Genomic DNA, 23,738 nt, shown 5'->3' with positions numbered 1-23,738 from the left:
CAGCAGCCATGCTTTTCCTCAAGTACACCCATAACATTTTTGGGAAGGGCAATTGCACAGCACTGACACTGAGCAATGCAGACAACCCCAAACCCCCATCAGCAGAGCTCAACATCAGCTCCCCATCATTGGCTGGCATCTGCACCCCACTCGTGAAGCTCCCAGCTCACCTACTCCCACTCTCCCTGGGAGGAACTGCTGGCTCCCATCCCACTGCTGCATCAGAGAGGGTTGGACATGTACCCCCAAGGCATTTTGGGGAACACAGGTCCCCAAGAGCATTTCCAGTTATCTAACACCCTGTCTGCAAGAGAGGAGAGCTTAAAAACCCATCCTGGCAAACTACCCTGCCTATCTCCTTCTGAGAGCTGCAAATGCTGGGCTGGGTTTGCCCAGCTGAACTAAAGAGCATCCTCAAGTCCCCTGTGATGCCTCCAAAACCCTCAGAAGCTGGCAGTGACAGCACATGGCAGGTGGTGCTCCTGGCAGGGATGCTGCTGGCTGGGACAGTGAGGTGGGGGTCCAGCTCAGGAATAATGTGCACATTATACCCTGGGTGCCAGGGAATGGATGTGCAGTGTGGGATCCCCAGTAATGCAAACACCATTCGTGTGTGTTCAGGCTGCTGAGCTGTACCTCTGGTCCAGCAAGGACATGCAGAGCAATTCAGAGTATGCCAGGGACTGGGATCTGCAGGACCCCCATCACCCCAGAGCACACCCTGGGGCCCCACCTCTGCCTGGCCTTGGCTATCAACAGGAATTTGCATGGGCCTGACTCACAGACATCTCAGCACACACATTCCTCAGCCTCCAAAACTTCAGTCAAAGGAGACTTTTGTCAAGGAAAGCTCAGCCCAGACAGTTCCTGAAGAAACCCCAACCATGTGATGGCTTCAAACACAACTCCAAAGCCACAAACACAACAACCGTCGGAAGCAGCTGCCAAAGCACCAGATGCTGCTGCTGGAAAAACTCTTCTGCAGCCACAGGGGCTGCTCTGCCCTGCCACAGGAGGCACAGGATGAGAGGGAGGAGGGAGCAGGAGCTGTGGGCTCCGGCACTGCTTGTGCAAAAGGAAAAAAAAGTAGGACAAAAGGAAACCAGCTTTATTTCAGCTCCTTAATAAAAGTTGGCAGAGGCTTTGCAGCCAGCAGCAGGATCTCCACTAAGGGGCAAGTGAAGCAGGGAGCTGCAGCTGACCAGAGCTAAAGGAGCTGGTCTCCTGGAGCAACAGACTCCCCACCAGCAGCTTAACCCTTGGTTCTTGACACAATGCTCAGAGGCATCTGCAAAGAGGCTGAGGCAGGGCTCCCAGCCCGTGCCAGGGAGCCAGCTGCAGAGCAGCCCCGTGCCCAGGATGTGCCATCTCCTCCCAAGCAGTCCCAGCTCACAAAAGTCCAAATACTGTCTTAGCACCCCCACCTAAGCAAGTGCTTGGTCCTTCTGAGTGATTTCTGGGAAGGGGAGGATCAAGAGGGATCTGTGAAAGCAAATAGCTGCAGCACTCCAGTCACCCAGAGTCTGGCTTTATTGAGTGTTTCTGAGTCAATATATCAACCATGCCAAAATAACACATCAGGGGAGGGGGCAGCTCTGGCTTCCTGGCACACAATTTGGCTTCAGTGGGAAGCATCTGTGAGAATGAGTTTTGTGGTACTGACCTGGGTAAAGATCTTTCTCAATAAGCTTCATCTGGAGATGGAAGATCTGCTCCTGCAGTTTACAAATGGTGTGTTTCATTTTCTCCCGTCTTGTCACCATGTAACAGAGATTTCTAACCTACAGAAACACAAGAAACAGTGTCTGGTTTAGGCAGGGTCAAAGCAGGTCCCCTCAAGCTGTGCTGCTGCTCCTGCTGCCCAGGGAAATCCCCACTCCCTGGGATTCCATCCTTTTCACCTCACCATCATCTGTGCTGCTCTCCTCCCATGGCCCTTTGGGTGAGCCAGGGCTGGCAGAGAGGGCTCTTGATCCAAACTGTGTGGTACATATGGGAAAAGCCATGCAGTGAATCATTCCAAGCCCAAACACCTCTGTCCTGGCTCCATCAGCCAGGACCCCACGGTGGGCAGGGGAGGCTGGGAAGGAAGATGAGGAAGATGCTGTAGAAGGGGCATTTAACACAGTCATGGACAGGGCCAGCACCAACACCTGAACATTGTGCTGAGTCCTTGGCCCAGCAGCTGCATCATGCTCATGTCCTGTTCACACCTGACACGGCCACCTGCACAAAAAATGCCAAATTCAATGAAGCAGCTTGGTGCCCCCAGTTCTCATACACAAACTGCACCTTGAGCAGGGAGGGATAAACCCTCTTCCCACAGCCAGTGCAGGGGAGGACTGAGCTGGGATGGGGATGTCAGAGCCTCACAGAACTGCCCTAAAGCAGACACCAGGGAAAAGCACAGAAAACACAGCAAAATACCCTGGGGGTGCTGACCCAGGTCAGCAGCTGCAGCAGCTCCCTGCTTCAAATCTGGCCCCTCCACATGGTTATTCACACTTGCTCCACAGCTACCTGCAAATCACTGGTGCATTCTGTCCCAGTTCAAGACCTTTCATTAACCTGGCAGTGGGGTTGGAATAAGATGATCTTTTAAGGTCCCTTCCAACCCAACCCATTCTGTGATTATCTGAAGCTCTAAACACAAACAGCAAAGCACAAAATATAACTGCTCACATGAGCCCTGCAGCAGCAGCAGCTAAACCCTGCTGCTGATAAACACCCCCAGCAGCACAAGGTGACAGAATTATTGCTGATAACTCCTGGCGCTTCTTGAGTTTCAGTGTCCTGCTTTTGCCAGCCCCACGTAAGGGTGGCTGGAGAGCCAGGCTCTGGCACTGCTGCCACAATGGACACCAAGGCCTTTGGAGCAAGCAGAGGCTTTCAGCTGCAGAGCATAAAATGCTAATGGCAGCTAACAGGATTTGACAGCATTTACTCAGCTTTTTGATGCTCTGAAGGAGCAAAGCTGCCTGTAATAAGGTAAGGAGGAGGTGGCCTGAATAGAGGAACATGCACATAGTTATGTCCACACCCACATGTGACCTTGATGTCTTCGATTCCTCCCCCTCCTCATGCTCACACTCTTCTCTGCAGGGAGTATTTCCAGGCTTGGGGAACTGTCCCAGTGTGGCCAGGAGCCTCTCACAATGACACAGCAAGCCAGGACATCATCCCACACTCACCTCATATCTGCCACCACAGGCTGTGAGGGCAGCAGGACAACTGCAGGCAAGCCCTGCCTCACATAAGGACAATTTGGGAATGTTTAGAAAAAAAGGAGAAGAAGCTGCTCTTTTTTTGTTGTTGTTGTTGTTGAATCCCCTAGCTGTAAATACAAGGCAGGGAGTTCTATAGCATATTTTACTATGTTCTCTTTTTTTTCTTTCTGGATTGGAGAAAACATGAAACTATTTCTTTATGAAGAAAACAACTGCTTCTGGCAACCTGATTCTCCAAGAGTTTGGCCATATCTCTTCCCTATGATTTGATATTCCTGGAAGAAAACATTACTTTAGCTTTGCTTAGAAACTGCTGGTATTTACCCACACTTACACAGCTCAACACCACCCAGGGCTGCTTCCCCAAGCCAAGTTTAGATGCTGGTGTGAAAGCCTGGAAACCACAGCTTTTTGTTAAAGTTAATTTAAACACCCAGTCCTTGGAAAAAGCTTTTTTTTAAAGGCAAAGAGGGTTTAAAAAAAAGGCCAAAAATAAAATGGGGTGACTGTATTAGGATTCCCAGGTAATAGCTTTAATTTGCTAACACTGTGAAGTACAGAAATGTCAGGGATTAAGAAATGACAGAGAGAACCATCATCACTATGGCTGTCCCCATGTCATCTGCTCTCTGCTTCTGCCTCTGCAACTCGAGGACCCCTACACCATGACCAGCCCCAAAATCACTTCTGCCAGATTAATTGCTGAAATTGCTAAAATCCAGCATGATGTCCTCTGAAAACCTTCAGAGCCTTCCAGGCTGCTCCTCTCTGATCCCAGTTTGATGTGATTCCTCACTACTTGCTAGTGAACCAGGGTGGCAGTGACCTGCCAGGTGCAGGATCAGATACCTGGGATGCTCTGCCCACAGTTGGATTTAAACCCCTATCACCCATCTGAGCACTGGACTTTGATCTGGCTGGTGTTTATTGTTCCACTCTTGGAAGCAGAACAAACAAACAGCTCTTCCAGGGACAGGCAGTGAAACCTGGCAGGGAGTTGCTAAGCAGAGGCTGAATGCTGATGGGCACACCCCACAAAGCCTGGAGGCAACTCTGGAAAATGAGAAATCTGGTAAAACACGTAGTTTTGACACAAAGAAATCAAAGAGAAGCTGCCATGAGCAAAGCATGGTACCCAGGGATGCACAGTGGTTCAGTGCAGCTGGAAGAGCCAAGCTGGCAACAAAAGGAAGCAGCAGGAGGCAAAGCAGCCTGGTTTAGATTTGCAGTATAGAGCAGATGAGGGGGAAAAGTGAGTTGAACTTGTCACCCTCGGATCAGGCAGATGCAGCCTGTTGCTGGAGACCCACTAATGGTGGCACCAGCCCAGCACAACACAGAGATGGAAATGTGGTAAGTAAAGGCAGGAACAAAGGGGGACAGACTGGCAGAGGGATGGCAGAGATGACCACAGTGATGAAAGCCACAGAATCACAGAAAATAGTTCAATAGGTTCAAATCCAACTATTTCCACACAGAAGAAGGCTCTTGGGCTCCAGGATCCACACGGGACTGGGTGCAGCAGGGGACCAGGGCAGGCTGGTCCAAAGCTGAACCCCCACCTGGACATGGACACAGTGCCCACCCACACTGCCCCTTCCCCCCACAGGTTCAGTTATGCTGCAGACCCACAGCAGATTGAAGAGAGGGCTCAGGGACATGCAGGGCCAGCATCCCCACCACCTTCACCTCCCAGGGAACAGCATGTCACCTACTGCACCCTCAGCCCCTGCTCAGGAAACCACAGCATCATATCCACCAGGTCAGAACAATGCTATTCTCCTGCTTTCCTTCCTCCTAGAGACTCCCTAAGCTGTGGGTGGGGGGTCTAACAGGGATGTGGGCAAGGGCAGTGGATTCACCCCTCTGGCAGGGGCAGGAGAGAGGGGACCAGGCAGGGCTTGGGTATTAAGCAAAGCAAGTGAAGGAGCTTGGGCTGTGTGTGCCAAGCTTGGCATCCCTGCCCTGCCTGTCCCTGTCCCTGTGCCACTGCTGCAGTGTGCTACACCCATGTGCCTCCCCAGCAGCAGCACTACTGCACCTGTCCCCTCTCTGCCATCTCACCCCAGGTTCTGTGTGTGCTGCTTCTTCCCCTGTGCCTCTTCCTCTTGCTGCTTCTCACCTTCCAGCTGCTCCTCCTCTCCAGCCTCTGCCCCATCCCTGCTCCTGCCCACTGTGTGCAGCAAGCCCAGCCCAGGGAGCACTGGCACCTCTTGGGCACTGCTGCTCCACCAATGCTCCCTCTCACCCAAAAAGCTGCTGTGGAGGCTGCTGCTTCCTCTGCTCTGGCTGGGAGGATTCCAGGATGTCCTGCACCACTGGGAGCTGCAGGTGCTGCATCCTCTGGCCTGGCTCTGCCTCTGCTCCTTGAGGAGGTGACCCACTTTTGGCTGCAGCAGGGCAGGGCATGCCCAGTCCCACTGGCCCTGCTCTCACTCTGCTTTCACTCATCTTTGATGTTTAATGTAAGTAAATGATGATGTGTTCCCAAGCCTTGCTGCTGCAAAGCACCTGAGGGACAACACAGGATAATTTTGTGAAACTATTTACGTATAGTGGACACAAGCTGCAGCATCATCTGCCTCCCATCCACCCAGCCCTGCCAAGGTACCTCTCCCTGCAGACATTTGTTTTTTTGAACCCCTGCATGAGGCCAACACGAACTTATTCCATCAATGTCAGTGTTTCGGCAGTGATGATGTGCACACACCGAGCACTGCTAAGTTTCTGAATGAAGATGGAAGAACAAAACCGCAAGAGGAGTCAAACTGAGTCAGGGAGAGCAGGGCTTGTGCTGCCTGTGGGTGCCAGCTGCCCTGATGGAGTACAGGGGTACACCACTGAAGGAGAAGCTGTACTCACCCTCTCCAGGTCTTGCCTGAGGTGCATGAAGAGCTTTAAGCGTCGGTAGAGAACATCCTGCTCCTGCTGAGCCAAGTTGTCCACTTCATCTGTTTTTGGTGTCAGCAGCGGTTTGTTGGAGTTTGCTTTCCTCTTCAGCTTCCAGTACTGGTAGACAAAATCCACCAGCGATTCACTCAAGTCAAGGTTCTCTGCCACCTCTGAAGGCTTCACGAGCTCATAGAAGTCCTCCTCCAGCTGCTGGAGCTTCTGCTTCCGCTGCGTGACCTTCTCCAAGTCCAGTTGGGCTTGGTCGGGCTCTGTCCGCGCCTCCTCGGGCAACTTGGTGGCGCCAGTGCTGTGCTCAAGGCAGAAGGACTTGAACTTCACCTCATCATTGTCTGCAAGGATGGTCCTCATGTCCAGGTTGTGGTCGAAGGCGCAGGTGACGTGGAATGCGGTGACACAGGCGGGCATGGAGCACTGTGGGAGAGGGACAGGGCTCAGGGACAGCAATGAGGGACACCCAGCAATACAACAGGCGACACGGGCACGCCACAAACCCAGGGACAGCACCAGGGTGGCACCTGCCATGAAGTGATGGATGCTCCACCACAGGAATTCCTGATGGAGGAACGCCGGTATTGCCCCACTCACACAGACCCAAGGGCCCAAACACCATAAACACAAGCAGAAGAACCCCAGGGCTCAAGAGGTGGCATTTTTCCACCTAATCTTCTTTAATCCACCTCTGTAATGGGCCCTGCTCAGCTCTCACCTACCACAACCAGAAGCTTCACATGGTTCTTCCAACAAGACATGTCAAAACCCAAAGAACAGCACGTGCCCATGGGATGCTCCAGGACTGTCAGTGGATTTGTCCTGATGGAGAAATGCTTACCTGTATTTCACCCTCAAGCTACTCCCCCTCTGTCACTACATCTAAAGCCAGCATGCCATTTTTACAGGAAGCATACAGAACATGGCAAGGTTTAGAGTGAACATGGGATCTAAGAAGCAGCCAATGCTCCTAAATGCCTTCCTCCTCAGGAAATTACACAGCCTCTAACTTGCTCCATTTAAAAAAGAAAGAAAAACGTAACTGGAGCAAAACATCACAAAACGAATGCTTTAGAACTTGTACATTGGCTACAATGTTGTCAAAATTGCATCAGATCGATTTTTTTTAATGATCTCTGAACTTACCTCAGGCTTAAATTACTTTGGGCCCCACAGGCAATAAATCTCAGGCTGGTGTCCCACAGAGGAACTCCCACCAGCCAGTGCGTGCCCATGTCCATGTCAGCACCTTTTCCCCCTGCACTCATTAACTGTTTTTAATGGCTCAGAGTGTCAGGTAATTATTTCAACCATAATCCATAAGAAATCAGTCTATTCCAGCTGCTAATGACCAGTTAAACTGCAATAATGAGACCTTTTAAGTGGGCTATTACTGTAGGCACTACTTTGGGTTAATAGAAGGATTGTTCTTGTGGGGGATGAAGATGCACTTGTGGCCTGAAGGACCAGGTGGAGGCATGTGAAATTTCCTGAATGTTGATGACAAACCATTTAGTTTTACTGGGGCTCTGCTGCACCTTAATTTTAAAAAAGAAAAATATATTCTGGTAGTAGTGGAGGAACAGAAGTTTTACAGCTTTTTATCATTACCCCATCCATCAGCCCTGAATCCTGCTCAGGCACCCAGGGGCAAACTTTTGACGTTGCTGATTTTAGATATTTTCCTTTGACATTTCTTTTTTTTTTCAGTCTGCTGGTACTCAAGAAGCTGCCAGGACCAAGAAAAGCATAGGCAAGCATTGTCCAAATCCTTCACTTCCAGAGCTCTCCAGGCCCTGCTCCAAAGCCTCAGAGAGCAGTGGGAAGAGCTGGATGCAGCTCTGGCTGTACCAGCATGGCCCGGGCAGAAATGCTGGGCACTAACTCCCGCAGGCACCACAAGCAAGCAGATTATGAACTCCAACACCATGTTCATCCTGTTTAAAAATGGCCATTTGGTCCTAATTTCAGTCTGAAATTGCTCACAAAAATATCTGGTAACTTGCAAAACTCAACTCCTTCTGCTGTGCTGCTGGCACTCGCTTGGAGCCTGGCACAGTGAGGGACCCACTAATGCTCCCTGTGCCAGCTCAGGGCACTCACCACCACAGTGGGCAGAAGGTGCCTGCCCTGCCACCCTGGCCCTCCCCTGGGACAAGCCCTGTCACACCACACACACAGCTGAAGCACCAGCTCTGTTCCCAAGTATTTATTTTTGGCAAAGAAGGAGGGACAGAGGGAGCCCAGCCTGACTTGCAGCTTCCAGATTTACTCAGGGCAGTCAGTATATCACATGCTGGCTTTTAAAGCACACACAGTGCTGTCCCTTCCCTTCTGTTTCTGCCACCAGTGCTAAAAACAGCATTAACAACACGCCCATGTCTTCTGCCAGGACAGTGTCCTGCTACCAGGAATGACCATCACTCCACCTTAGGAATAAAGCAAATCCAGTGACACTCATCCTGGATCTCTCTACTCCAACAGATGGCAAGCAGCACTTGTCAGAAACTGTGCCCAAAATGCAAACAGAAAATAATTAGGCAGTTCAGCTGACAGGGCAACAAAGAAAGATACCTGGTTGGCTACAGCCACTGAGGGACCCTGGATAAACTAACAATAAAAACATATTGATCCACCCCAGAATGGCGCTGGAATGGAGCCACTTGTGGCAGGAGGGAGGGATCTGCCACACAGAACGAACCAGGCTCAAAGACTGGAGCAGTCCCTGCTTCATTATTGATTGTGCCTCATTATCTTACAGCACCTTCCATTCAAGCACTTCAGCACACTGCTTATCCAGGCAAATCCATTCCCAAATAAAATTCTGAGAGAGAGAGAGAGAGAGGGTAAAAACTGCCCCAGAGATTTAACACAGGCTCCTAATTAGTCCTAAAATCATTCTTACTGGGAAGAAACAGAGATGATTTGAGTTGCCAAGGTCACTCAAACAGAAGTTCAGCAGCTTGCAGTGGTGCTCTGCTGCAGTTTGGGGCTGAGGGGAAGGAAGCAGCTCCTCCAAAGACCTGTGAGGGGAGCTCAGGAAGGAAAAATTAATTACCGGTGCTGAACACTGGCCAAGCCATCAGACACAACACTTCTGCATCCTTAAAAATCTACCATGTGATTTTTCATGACCACAGATGGTCTGGAGCCTGGTAGAGCTTCTCAGCTAAAAATGGCAATTTCAGCCTCACAGACTCCTCAGGGCACGATGAGGGGCAGAGGACGGATGGGGCTGGGGCAGCACACCCTGCTCTTATCCCTGGTGCCACGTGCTGCCTTCTCAGGACTACAGGCAGAAGAGCTTTGGGAACCACCAGTTATCCCAGGGGATGAGGACCAGGGGCATTGATTGCTTAATGGGAGGGGGTGGCAGTGGGCAGAGAAGTGATGATGAACGGGGGAAGTGATGAAGGACATTTCCAAGGGCTTTTTCTCCAAAAAGTGACAGCAAAAAGAAAGCTGGAAGATGATGACTTCTTTGGAGAAGCTTGCCAACAACCAAGAGAGCCCTGGCATTCTGTGCTGCCTTGGTGAGCTCCTCCAGTCACTCTGACAAGCAAGGAGGAGTCCCAAAAAAGCATGGTCAGGACTCAGGCTGCACCAGAGCCTGGCTCCTGGCACTCTCTTTTCCATCTCAGAAATGCAAACAAGAAAATTCCTCCTGCATTCTGAGCTCTCTGGCATCTCCTGATGTCTGACCACAAGAACCACCATGAAGTAATGACTTCCCCTGAACAGGACTCAGGCAAAGGGTGTCTCCAGAGCTGCATCCCTGCACAGCATCCAGTACTTTAGGCTCAGTCACAGCCACGCTGAGTTACACTGGGCTCAGAGCTCTGTACCAGAGAGCAGGGGTTGAGTCACATGCAGCAGCAAAGCCAAAGGCATGGACAGCAGCAGAGAGCCCTTTCTCAGGCTCCTCTGAGTTTCTTTTCCTTTTGATGGTCAAAATTTGGATGGGGGAAAAAAACACCTCCACACACAGAGGTCCCTACAAAGACTTCTCATGTTTGTCTCTGCTAATGTGGCTGAGGTGGGTGTTTGCTCAAGCTGCAGTGCTGCCTCTGAGATGCCCTGCTTGGATGACAGTCTTCTACTCCTCCAGCCTGCCCCCCAGATTTCACCCTCACAAAACCCTCTTGACCACTTGGAAAACCCTCTCCTGGAAGCAGCTTCCTTCTTTCCACAGACCTGCCCACCTGCAGCACCTGACTGCTGCTGCCAGCAACAAACACCCAGTGCTTTTGCAGAAAACAACATCCTCCTTTCAGAGCTGGGTCACAAACCCAAAGTGCTGACAAGGGTAGATCCCACCTGTACAAACAGGCACTAGCAAAAATATGCTCCATAAAATATGCTCCACAAAATATGCTCCATAAACATAAGCTTTCAAAACAGAGCTCTGTACCATGGATGAGTACAGAGCGTATTTATTTACCTATGGGTGTTAATTTACCCCATAAATCCTTACATAAAGGCACTGCCTGCTTTTTTGTCACTTCTCCCCCTTTTCCTTGAAGCAAAACCATCCTGCACATGGCAGGGTGGCCTTGGCAAATGCCCCAGTGGCAATCTCATGAAAACTTACAAACCACGAGCTGCCAGCACATGAGGCAGCAAGGCTCCTGTTCTGTCTCAGGTGACCTTTAATGCAAATCCATTCAGTTCTCAGGATCTCACAGCTCCTGAGAGATGGCACTAAGAGGATGAAGCCTGAGAGACACTGAATTCTTTTTGATGCTGCCAAGCCTGTTTGCTTCCTTCCCTGCCCCTCTGTTCTTTGAAAGCAGTTGCCATTCTGACACAGTATCTCCATCTGGCAGGGTGAATAAGCACCCAGAGCCATCAAAAAGAAAATGAGTCAATGCGACAGATTTAAAGAAGTATTGTGAGATTTCATTTCAAAGTATGGGGATTACTTTTAAATAGCTGCCTTTAAGGTATTAAAGCCAAGATGACAGCACAAACACAGCTCAGCACTGCAGAGCTCCTATCCCTGCTGTCCTTCTGCCACCAGCCAGCAGCTCCTGGTCCATGGTCACTGCTGCAAACACCAACTACCTGCAGCTCCTGCTGAGGTACCAGAGCTGATCACTTGGGGTCAGGACACATCCCTAAACATCTCTAAATTTTTCAAAGCTTAATGGCTATTCTCTGGGACCACCAAGACATCACACTGGCCAAGCAGGTGGAAGGAGGGGGAATCATGGGGCTCAGCAGGGGTCCCTAAAAATAGAGATCATGGTGTGGGAAGCTATGTCCCACTTTTGCAAAAGAAAAGCCTGGAGAATCCTGCTTTCTATCTGAAAACAGAATTTCCGCCTCTCCTGTTGTGGGGAGGGCAGGCAATCAGGTATCTGCAGTGGTTTGTTTAGTTGCGGCACATCAGAAAATGTGGAAATGTAATACATGGTAAGTACTTTATTCTCCCAGCCAGCAGGTCAGTGAGGACTATCCAACCCTAGTGCACCCTGATATCCCCACAACCGAAAGGCTGACCCCCTGAGGTTTGTGAAATACTTGTGTTAGGTATCCTATGAGCATCTCACTTTCCTGGCAGCCTCACAAAGCCCTTCTCCTGGAGGTTTCAGATCTAAATCAAGGTCATTTGCAGTCCCAGTAATTAGTGTCACTACAGCAACACCACTGTGTTATGCAAATAAAGTTAATCTAGATTTCTAGCACTCGGTGCATTAAATGATTGCAAACAACATCTGATGATGCCTGACAGGCTCTTGTCATTAGGTTTACTCAGAACAGAAATAAGAGTTATTCAGACCTTGTCCTTCAGCATCTCAAGACTCTCCAGTGGCTAACACAGGTACAAGCTCAGAGCTCTGAGTTTCTCCAGTGCCAAGTCACATACCTGAATGCATGTCCCAGTGCACTCCTTGCAGAGGCTGCAGGACAAAGCCCACCTGCTTGCTGGGATATGTGAGATCTTCGTAATGGGTTCCATTTTTTCAGGACATCCAATGCTAACCTGGCCACGAGACAGAACACAAGTTGTAAATATTGGATATGGTCACAAATCTCCTACAAGGGGGTGTCTGTGGCAGTCTGAATGAGGGATGGATTATATTTCTTATTCTTCAGGGTCAGTTGTAATCTGGAAAAAAACCAAAACCCCCCAAACCAGAAACAAATCTGGATGACAAAGAAAGAAAAATTTATGTTGGTTTTTCCTCCGCATGAATTCCTCATCTGAGGTGTATCTCAGATGGGCATACGAAATTAGCTTTACTCTGCTCAAAGGTATGCCCCTCCCTCTGTGGCCTTGCAGCCCAATTCTCTGCCCTCCTTTAATTAGCAGCTCCTTGGCTGCTAATTAAACACACGATAACTGCCCGGCGTTTTGGCTCTGGCACAGCCAAACCGCGTTTGTTATTTACACATTTGTTATTTACACCCTTAATGAACGCCCTGGGCTGAGACCTGAGGCCTCCCTGGGGTGCCCACCCAGGTGTCAGGGGAGGCTGGCAAAGCCCTTACTTCAGGTATCCATAAGGCACAGCTAACGTGGACCCATTTCGTCCCGCTGCGGGTGGGCTTCAGCGCTCCCCCCCTCTTGGGGCACAGCAGACACTTGGGCTGAACACCGAGGGCACAGGTCCTGCACAGCCAGCTCCCAATGGGCACCTTCAGGATGCCATAGCACGCCTGTGGAGACAGGAGGGACCAGGGTTAATCCAGCAGCCCAGGATGAACATCCTCCCAGACCTCCTCCCTCCCACCTTTCTCGCTGCTGCTGCATCCCAACAAACAGCAGACAGAGAGCTGAAGTTCTTCCTTGCTACCTTCCCTGTTTTCACATGGATGCTCATGGTGGATCAGTGTGTCCTGGGTGTTAATTAAAAGCCAAGTATAAAAATGTGCTGTGCACCATGCCAAGCACAACCTGGCCCCCGGCTGGGGGTGGGCAGAGCCCCCACCACAGACATCTGCCCGCTCATGTCCTGCCTGTTCCTGACCCATGATGATGGGAAAAGTCAGAAATGCTGTGCAGAGAAATCTTCTGAGGTCACTGAGGGCTGAAAAGCCACAAGCCCATGATTGAGAAAGTTGACCACACTGGTTAGAGACCCAGCACAGCCCAAAGGGGAAGCAAAAATAAATATGGAAAGGCAAAAAGGGGAAGCCAATAGTCATGAATGTAAATGAGATGGGAGGAACCAGAAAGGATAATAAATCTTAAGGATGACACATCTAAAGGGGGCACAGATAAGTCTCCAGCCAAGAGAGTGAGAAGTGAAGGACTTGGGCTCCCTGGAGCTCCCTGACCTGCTGTGGTAATGCAGGATACTGAGAAGCCAGTGTTTCATAAATATTTCTCTTCCGTGCTTGGGGAAGAGCCAAATGATAAGCTGTATCACATAATGATAAATACTTCCCACTTTTACCATGATTTATGACTGTATTAAACAGCTACTGCTAAAACTAGACAGTTTTTAACTGGCAGGTCCTGATAACTCACACTTAAAGGGTTTTCAGAGGGCGACACACTGCCTTGGGCACTAACACCGGGCTGTGTCCCTATTTAAAGCGAGGAGATGTAATTAATTCTACATCTGGCTGCTCTGACATCCCTGCAGAAGGCAAGCAGCCAGTGCTGACAAGGACCCCCAGCACTGGTAGCTGCAAATTGAGCCCAGGCATTCATCAGCTCCACTTCTTGATGTTTATCCCCAAAAAGAGCAGAGCAGCTTTTTCTCCTGCTGCTGCAGGTCACTGTCACAGCAAGTAACAGTGCAGTGGGTGGGGACAGGAACAGAGAAGGCACATGGAGATGTGTGAGCTTGGCAAAAGCACATCATCGGTCTCTGCTGGCCCAGAAGACTACAACATGACTTTAGGTTGCCCCAAATCACAAACTGATAGTGGTTTCCAAGTGGAAAAAGCCATTTTGTGAACAGATTATTAGGACAACAAGGAATTAAGAGAGGAAATATTATTGCTCTAAGTCTACATGGTTCAAAGAGCCTTAACTCAGTGTTTCACCGTGCTTCCAAGTCTGATAGATAAATCATTTCTGGAACACAGTTTTATAAAACATGTGATTTATTACCAGGCAGGAATCAGCCTGGTATGTACTAGCAGCAGAATGAACTGGCAGACTCATCTCAAAATCCAGGGGAAAGCAGGAATTATGACCATCTCTAGCAGACTCATGGATCTTGGTTATTTATTTCTAGTGATTTTAAGAGTAGCTGAAGGTGCAATCCACTCCTGAGAAGGAAACACAAGTCTTCTGTCCCATACAAGGAGCAGCTCTAGAAACAAGGTGCATTATCAGCTAAACACACTCCTCCAAGTCCAGCAGCAGGCAGAAGGTGCTCCAGAAATATGAAGCCAGAGGAATGCTGAATAGGAGCAGCACAGCTATTTTTATTGCTGCATCTATTTGGGGTGCATCATCACTGAGAACAAGATGCCAAAAAAACAGGGAGGATGCCAAGCCATAGACAAGCTTGGTGTGGTCCATGGAACAGAGGGTGGGTTCAGCCATGTGCCACACCAGGGAAAGGGAATTCAGTGATGACAGGCCCATGGCATGGTGGCTGCAAACTGGAGGTGGCTCATTCCCATGCTAAACAGGAGTGTGATGCTGTCACTGTGAGAGCAAGGAACTGTGATTTAGCAGTGGGGGGCACGGCTCCACCTCGCTGACAATTTTAAGAGGACAACTGCATGTGCTTTCCAAAAGCTTCCCTTCATAGGAATTAATTAATAGCAAGCCTCATGGCCTGTGTCATGCAGATGAAGTGAGTACAGAGATATCACCTGGCACCATAACCCACCACCTGTGTCCTGAGCCCCTTCCCTGGGGATGCAGGAGGACAAGGCATGGCTCTGGTGAAGCCCATGGCACCAGCACCCATTTGCCTGCAGGAAAGCATCATTCCCAGCAGCTTTTGGACCTGGTGCTGGCAAAGGCATGGTGCAGGTTAGATAACCATGATGCCATCTAACACCCTGCACTGTGGCTCTGCACTTCGTGGCTTAGGGTGTAAATTGGGGCAGAGAGTAAATCACAGGCAGCTTATGGGCTGCTATAGGGCTTAGGGCTGGACTTTGCTCCCTGAAAACAACTGAAAATCCCTCTTTTCTTTCAACAGCCTTGAAATCCAGGCTGCTGTGTCCCCTCCTGCAGCACTGGGGCTGCTGCTTTAAGTGGAGCCCACACGGTGCCACGGCTCCTCCTGAGTCCCTGCTGTGGCTCATGCAGCTCACAGCCTGACACTGCCACTTGGGCTTGTTAAAAAAGAGCCCAAGACAAAAAAAAATACCTCGAACCCAACCCTGAATCATTCTGGTATTTTGTGGAATCTGATTCACTGATGGAAACCATTCAAAACACCCACCACCCGCAACTATAGATATCTCCAGTGCTCTCCCACCTCCAGGAAGCACTGATGGAAAAGCTGCCCAAAAGATGAGCAAATGGCTCTCTTTAGAACTAAAAAAACCCAAAACCGCTCACACAGAGGGTGAAGCCCAGGTGCTGCTGCTGCCATCCCAGCACCACACAGCTTCCCCTTGAAGCCCAACCAGTAAAACCTCCCTGGGTCCACGAGGGACCCAGGAGACCCTCACGTGGCTGCCTTCCCCTTGTCAAGGTTTCCCCAAAAGCAGGAGGGCCACAGACTCCCCCCAGCAAGAGCCTGAAGCATTAGCACTCAATTCTAAAAATAAAATTATTTTCCTCCAGGCAGCAAAATAAAATGAAATCCCACGCTCACACAGTGGGGAAGCTGGGACAGAAACCCGGTGATGTGAGACTGCACTGGTGGAGCTGGAAGGTCCCACCACTCCCCAGACAAAGCAGAGGAGGAGGAGGAAGCTGGGGGGTCTGTGCAAGCCCACCCCTATGGTGAGCACAGGACTGCAGACCCACATCCCACCCAGCCACCAGCCAAGTCTTGCACACAGTGCTGGTCACATGAATGTGCTAAAGATCCCACTGGGGTTCCATAAAAACCATAAAGAAGAATAAGCATATTAAAGGACAAGGAGACAAAATAAAATAGCCCAGAGACCAGAGAATAAGGAGGAAGGGGCACTTCAACCTCTGGTTGAGTGTTTCTGTGGGCACTTATAAATTCCTGGGAGTAAGAAAGTTGCCCCAAATCTCAGGTTGCCCCAAATCCATGGGACTTGGAGCAACCTGAGATAGTGAAGGTGTCCCTGGGTTTTCCTCTTTCTTGATGAAGGCTGGGGTTTCCCACCACTTCCTCAGCCACCATTTGTGGTGGAAACTGATCCTTCTCTTTTGGTTGCAAGGTGCTTTTGCCCTTCTCATTCCCTGAGAGTTCATTACTCCTTGACTGAAGCAGTGACAGCCACTGCATCCCTCACTCCTTCAGGAGACTGTGCCAGTAATAATTTCAATCTCTTTCATTTTCAGAGGTTTCAGCAAATTCAGATGGTAATGCTGGGAAGTACGAAGATAGAGGAGATAAGGTAAAATTTCCTGTAAGTTTCTATTTCCTTACTCCCAGATGGGGGTAAGGAAGTAAGAAAAGCAAATTTGCTGTCTGCCAGCTATCCAAGACCCCACTGCTGTCCCCACTCCTCTGGAGCTGCAAGGAAAGCTTACCAGGTGTCCAGAGCAGCCCAGGGGAAGGGATGGGCAGGGATGGGAGGAACCCAGAGGAGGAGGGTCTCAGGGCTTCTGCTGCTCAGAGTGACCCCAAGATGTGTTAGAAAGTCTTTTTTCCCAGCCTGGCGGTCAAAGAAGGAGTCAGAACTCTTCAGTTCTCATTCTCAAGGTTGCTTATTATTTCTTATCTATAAAATTCTTCCTCTGACCGCCTCAGGTCTGTCTGGCAGGCTGGGTTGAGGCACACTGGCAACCCTCAGGGTGGTGTTATCTTTTTATACTAAAAACTACATGTACATTGCTTACCATAACTTCCCAATACCTATCACCTATGTCAGACAGTGAGCTTCTACTCTAAACCAATCTAAAAGTGCCAGCATCACAGCAGAAGATGGAGGCCAAGAACAAGAAGAAGGAGAAAGGCTGGACACATCCAGATTCCTCCGTCTTGCCTCCTGAACCCCCCGTTCTAAAAAATCCCAAAAAATCTATTTTTCACCCTGTCACCAACTATTATTCTACTTAAACTCTCTTGACTTATAATTCTTCATATAAAGGTTGGTAATTGTTTTTTTCTAAGGGCTAAATCAAAGGCACAGGGGTCTTGGGCTCTGTGCCAAGGTCTCTGAGCCCCCTGGGCAGGGTCTCGAGCCCTGCGGGGCAGCCAGAGGAATTTCCTGGGTTCTGACAGGAGGGTACCAGAGTGTGATGAGCAGAGCCACGCCCCAGGGCTCACCTGGTGCATGTGTCACAGCACACCATCTCAGTGCCATGCTCCCCCAAGGCTCACCTGGTGCACACAGACATTGCACTTGTCACAGAACACCATCTCAGTGCTGCCATGCTCCCCCAGGGCTCACCTGGTGCACACAGACATTGCACTTGTCACAGAACACCATCTCAGTGCTGCCATGCTCCCCCAGGGCTCACCTGGTGCACACAGACATTGCCCTTGCCACAGAACACCATCTCAGTGCCATGCTCCCCCAAGGCTCACCTGGTGCACACAGACATTGCCCTTGTCACAGAACACCATCTCAGTGCTGCCATGCTCCCCCAGGGCTCACCTGGTGCACACAGACATTGCACTTGTCACAGAACACCATCTCGTTGCCGTCCTCCCCCTCGGGCGAGCGGCACACGTCGCACACCACGTCCTCGTCGTACTCGATGCCCAAGCCCTCCTCGGTCTCGATGGCCATGTTCATGTTCTCATAGCACATGGTCTCCAGCTCCTCCAGCACTCGCTCCAGGGTGGGCTCATCCAGCTCAGGCTTTTCTGCAAGGCAGAAGGCAGAGAGTGAAGGCAGAGCCACCAGAGCAGCTCCAGCACAGGCGCCCACCCGCCTTCGGGCAGTGTTTGGCCAGGGGCTGAGCATTTCAGATGGAAAGTCAAGAGCAAATCCACAGCCAGGGCGAAACGGCTGCTCCTACCTCGGGATGCAGTTTGTGTTTCATAGACAGTAACAAAATATTGCTGCTGGCTGAGAGGAAGGAAACCCATTCAGCTGAAGCAATGCGGATAATTGGGGCTGACAGTTTCAATGTTCAAGGAGACAAGTTTTGCAAAGATGCTTTCTGCAGAGAGGGCTCAGACAAGCTTTGGCAACAGAAAGTCAGTGCTTTAATTGTTAAGACTGAAAATTGACCATTTTAAGGCCAATTAAACAGAAATGTAAAACCGAAGCCAAAGGCAGAAACTGAGCATAAATGAGGGGGGTTTTTGGTGTTTGGGTTTATTGAAAGCAGGAGGTCAGACCCAGGTGGGTCTTTTATTCCCCCCACACCAGGATCTTTAATGGAGAGAGGCAGCAGAGATGCTTTACCAGAGCTTTCTCCACAGAGACAACTAGGAATGTAAGGTCAATCATCAGCAGAGGTTCTTTAGAGCAGCAACCTCTAGCAGAGAGATACCCAGCTGCCTTTAGACAGGACATGCTGCTGCCCTGTCCAAACCACCCAAAATGGTGCCACACAGAAGGCTTGTCCCAGAAGTGCTGCCTCCCACCTGCACACTAAGATCCTGGTGCCACAAATGCAATGTAAGGTCACTCCAGGCAAGGAAGAAAATCTGTCAGGAGCAGGGGTGAGGCTCTCCCTGAAGGGTCAGAGGCAGAGTTAAGCCCCCATCACACCCTGTCTCCCAAGAGCTTTATGTCATCAGAGGAGAAGGGACAGGGACAACAGAAGTACCAGCAGGATGCAATATAAAACAATTAGACTTTGTAGTTCATTACTGTGGATAGAAATATCCACGACTGGCCAGACAGTGGAGGAGCCTGACCCAAACTGCTGTCCACCCTCCTTGCTCCAAAGCAATGGAAGAAAATACCTCATTTGTAAGCAGAGACGAGAAAAAGGGCTTGAGGAAGAACCCATAAGGAGCAGTTTCTAATTAAATGTCCAGTGAAAATTCTGGCATCCTGGTCATCTCTCAAGCCACAGTGTGATGTCCCTGTTCTGGGCTGAACTCTGGGCTGCTCCAAAGCCCCAAGGGATGGGGTTGCAGGGGTCCCAGCACCTCTGGCTGGATGGGGCTGGCAGAGGCTGCATCTTTCCCCCCCATAGCCACTGATCAAGTGAAAAAACTCTGTCAAGGGGGAAAGCACCACGTAGGCGAGCTCAGCAAGCAAACACACCATTGTCTGCCTTTTTAAGCTCTTCCCCAATGTTTCACTGGCACGGTTTCCCTTGGCTTGACAAGTCCCTGCAAACATCCAGCCTGGCATTTTACATGTCTATGTCGAGTCTGAGATACCATCTAAGACAGACAACACTGCTCCCTATCACAGCCCTTGCAGGAGCTGGGGCTGCTGTGCTGCAGCGTGCCAAGGAACCTGCTGATACCTGCTGGATTCCACAGCAGCCTGGAGATGGGTGTGGGATCTGAGCCCCAGGCTGGCACAGGCTGCCTGGGGCCTCTGCAGCTCAGCAATGTGAAGCATCCTGCACTAGCACAGCGAGTTCTGAGCACCAGGGCTGGGATGGAGCCACCATCTTGCTCTTGGCACCGCTCCTGTTGGATGTCATGGAAACATGGAAGGGTTGAGCTTGGAAGGGACCTTAAAGATCTTCCTGTTCCAGCCTCTCTTCCACGGGCAGGGACAAATTCCAGTAGACCAGGTTGCTCCAAGCCCTGTCCAAGTGTTTGCTTCAACACTTGCAGCCACAGCTTCTCTGGGTAACCTGTGCCAGGGCCTCCCAACCCTCACAGGGAAAAATTTATTTCCAGTATCTAATCTAAATCAATTCTCTTTTAACTCAAAGCCATCCGCCCTTGTCCTGTCATTGCCTGCATGTTACAGAGAAAGTCAGAGTGTTATTTTTGCCTTAATGGAGTCCCTTTACAAACATACCACCCGAGGTGCACTTGCTCAACATGACTTTATGTGAGTATTAAACCAGTCCAGCAAGAACATCCTCCTCTTGGTCAGGGTTTCAACTCCCCATCTGTGAGTATGAGCCTGAGCACCAGAGTGCCAGTCTGGAGTTATCCATTTCTCCCAACACTTCAGGCTCTGCTCTTCTGGAAAGCAAAACGATCGTCAAGGTGTTCCCAGTGCTTTTCCCCACACACTTTCCAGAGCTGCCCTGTGCTCATGGGAGAGGGCAGGCAGAGAGCTGACAGCTGCAGGCAGCATGAGGAAGGAAAGGGAGGGGGTTTTCCACAGGAATCACAAACTCAACCTTGCCCAGGGTCAGGATCATGCTGGCATTGCCACCGTTCCACTTCACCTCGAGTGGAAAGAAGCAGCACCCATCCCACCTCCCGAATTTTCCACCATCGCCTGCCTAACCCTGGGGAGAAAGTTCATGCTGATCCCAAAACTCCTGCCAGAGGAAGGGCAGAGGCAGAGGGAGAGCAGTGCCTCGGTGGGGCTCCCCCATCAGCCTCTGTGGCATGCAGCTATTGCAGCCCTAGATGGGAGTATGGATATCACACACACACACACACACACACAGAGGCACTCTCCCACTCCATTTAGGTGTAATTACATCAGGAATGTGTTTGCCAAGCCTCATCCCAAACACCTCGGAGCTCATTGAATTGACAATTGCACTTGATGGGGATGAAGCGATTAATCGTTTGTGAAACACTAAACAATGGGGCCTGGGGGTGAAATGCTTTTTCCATTTGTGCTCGATTTATCTCCTTCTGTATCACATGAAGTTTGTGCTACTAAACTGCATTCATAAAATTGTCATCTTTCTGGCTGCAAAAGCTCTCTTATTGATCGTGGCCAGCTAAACAGCAAACAAAAAATCCTCCACCAAAGCACTCCCTGTGTGCACATGCACAAGTGACACTATTATTGTCCCCAGAGAAGGAAAGCAAAGACAGACAACTGATCTTGGCTACTATTAACAATCCAGTGATGTCCACATTTGGGAGCATCCCCAGGCCAGTGGACTCTACCTGCTGACCAAGAGAACAGTATTTTCACCTGGTTAAGGTGTGCCAAGGTCTTAGAAAAGAAAACAAAGTTATTCTGAGCCCCCACAGAAGACAGCAGTGATAGCCATAAACTTCTTCAGAGTTTGTCTGGAGAGAGGCAGGCAGAGGTGAGGCTTCAATCCTGTGCCAATATAATCCCTGGCTGTTTAGCTCAAAACACTGACACAGGAGGAGAATGTCCCATCACCCCTTCCAGGAGGCCACCCACACCCTTTCCCCATTAACAGGAGCTCATTAACCATGATGGGCTTTGATGTGGCCACCCAGCCTCCCTGGAACACCCCAGTATTGCCCCACAGTGGGGAGGGCTGTAATCCAGGGAATGCTGCCTCCCACGGCACCTCAGAGGAGAAACTCCTGTCCCGTTTGGTTTGCACAGGGCAGGATGCTGCAGGGCAGCACCTTCCCAGCTAAAGGAGGCACCTGAAAATGGGGCTGGCTTCAGAAATGGAAGAGAAGAAGTGACAGATAACTATGCACTACAGGAGGTCTCCAGATCTGATTCATGAAAAGGAAACATGAAAGAACTTTGCTCCAAGCAAAAAAGTCATCCCTGTGTGTCTGTGTCAGGGTCTGCTGTGATCCCTGCAGCTCCACAGCATCCCCATCACCCCAGGGGCTCCCAGCTCCACACAGCTCCGCCCTTACAGCTGCCCACACAGCACCTGAAACACGGAATTTAACCCTCTGTCCCAAAGGAACTGGGGTTACTGGGCTGGCCCTGCAGGCACAGTGCCAGGCTGGGGACAAGCACCAGGCACATTCCTTCACACAACGCCGCCCTCCTTACAATTATTCCTCTAATATCGTAATTTATGTGGCATGAAGGAGCAATATTCTTCTGCTAAATGAATTCTCAGCTGCTCCTTGTCGTGGTGTGAGCCAACTCACTGCGAGGGGAGGAAAAAAATAGCTGGAGAGCCACCTTTCACAAAATAGAGACCTACTTCTGACTGAACTGTGCTCCACTAATATCAATTTACTGAAACAATAAATCCTTTCCCCCTGTGGAGAATACCTGGAGATGGAAACAGCTCATGAACAAACAGCTATCAGGACTGCAGGCTGTGCCATTCACTGATTCACAGACTATAAACCTGGGAGTCCACTTTTCAGGAAATTTATATATATATATATATATATATATATATATATAAAAGAAGTAAAATTACTGCTTTTTAAAAGTATAATTAAAAAGGGAAAGCAATTGTGAGATGATGTAGGCTTGTCTCTGACTATCTTTGAAAACCTGAGGCGAAACAATGACAGGTCCCTGATGGGACGGGGTGTTCACACATGGTACAGGGACCACACACTCCAGCAATCTCCTTCCAGCTCGCCCCAGGCAAGCCACTTCAAACCTGTCTGCTTTGTCACCTGTGGGGACACCAGCCACCCTGCCCCGGGCCGAGTGCCCCCCTGGGCATCCTTCAGGGACATCAGGGGATGACAGCCAACCACCTGAGCACCACACCAGACCCACCTGGGACTCCCAGAGCCACCTCCTGCAGCCACACAGCCCTTGGACGATGCAGCAATTGCACATTCATCTTTTATCAGTGTTATTTATAAACAGACCCGGCACGTAAAGCGTGACCCACACACAAACAGTGAACTGAGCATCCACGGTGAAGCCTCCAGACATTTTGTTACAAACACAGCCTGCTAATGCACTTAAAAGATTTACAGGAACCAATTATCACCCTTTCTGCCACCCACCGACATCAATTATTGCTCAAATTTAAGATGATGACAAAATGTTTCAGAAGGCACTTTAGAAGCTGCTGCCTCTCTGCAGCGATGCTTGGCTCTGACAGGGCTGTCCTGGAGCACTCCTGATGAAAGCCTCCTCACCTCATCAGCAGCAAAGCTGGAGTACTGCTGCAAACTACTGCAATTACTGCCAGGAATTTATGGAAACAGCAAAACAGCGACTTGATGTAAAAACTGATTGTGCTGAAAATGTGGAGGGAAAACGTCTTAAGGGTCTCCCACTGATCTCCAACCCTGCTAATCTATACATTAATACATCACATACAAACAATTAATACATTCATTTACACGTGGTATTGATTATCTGTATCTCTGAGGAGATAAACAAGCTCAGATCCAGAGGCCTGTGGTGTTTTACAGCAGGGAATGGCTTCAAACTGACAGAGGGCAGGGTGAGATGGGTATTAGGAAGAAATTCTTCCCTGTGAGGGTGGTGAGGCCCTGGCACAGGGTACCCAGAGAAGCTGTGGCTGCCCCATCCCTGGAAGTGTCCAAGGCCAGGTTGGATGGGGTTTGGAGCAATCTGGGACAGTGGAAGGTGTCCCTGCCCATGGCAGGGGGCTTGGAATGGGATGAGCTTTAGGGTCCCTTCCAAACCAAACCATTCTGCAATTCTATCCTGGGGTGTCCTGCACAGTGGGACATGGACACACAGTGGTGGGCAGCAGCTGCTTGCAAACAGGCTCTGCCTGGGGAGTGCCAACTTGCTGCCTCACGGTGAAAAAGGGGCTCCCAGAATCCCAAAAGGATGCAGTGGGATGGCAGCAGCCTCGGAGTG

At 50.1% G+C, this 23,738-nt stretch overlaps 1 protein-coding gene across 1 annotated transcript in view; it reads right to left on the bottom strand.

Annotated features, from left to right (window-relative positions):
• Positions 1–23,738, bottom strand: part of JADE2 (jade family PHD finger 2) — a 71,600-nt gene that overhangs the window by 9,057 nt on the left and 38,805 nt on the right. The window contains 5 exon segments of the mRNA XM_036391449.1: positions 1,664–1,781; positions 6,090–6,551; positions 11,998–12,114; positions 12,624–12,791; positions 17,799–18,010. Coding sequence (XP_036247342.1) covers positions 1,664–1,781; positions 6,090–6,551; positions 11,998–12,114; positions 12,624–12,791; positions 17,799–18,010 — 1,077 coding nt within the window.

The sequence above is a fragment of the Molothrus ater genome, chromosome 15, assembly GCF_012460135.2.
Source record: "Molothrus ater isolate BHLD 08-10-18 breed brown headed cowbird chromosome 15, BPBGC_Mater_1.1, whole genome shotgun sequence".
NCBI lineage: Eukaryota > Metazoa > Chordata > Aves > Passeriformes > Icteridae > Molothrus > Molothrus ater.
This window is presented reverse-complemented; position numbering and strand designations above follow the sequence as displayed.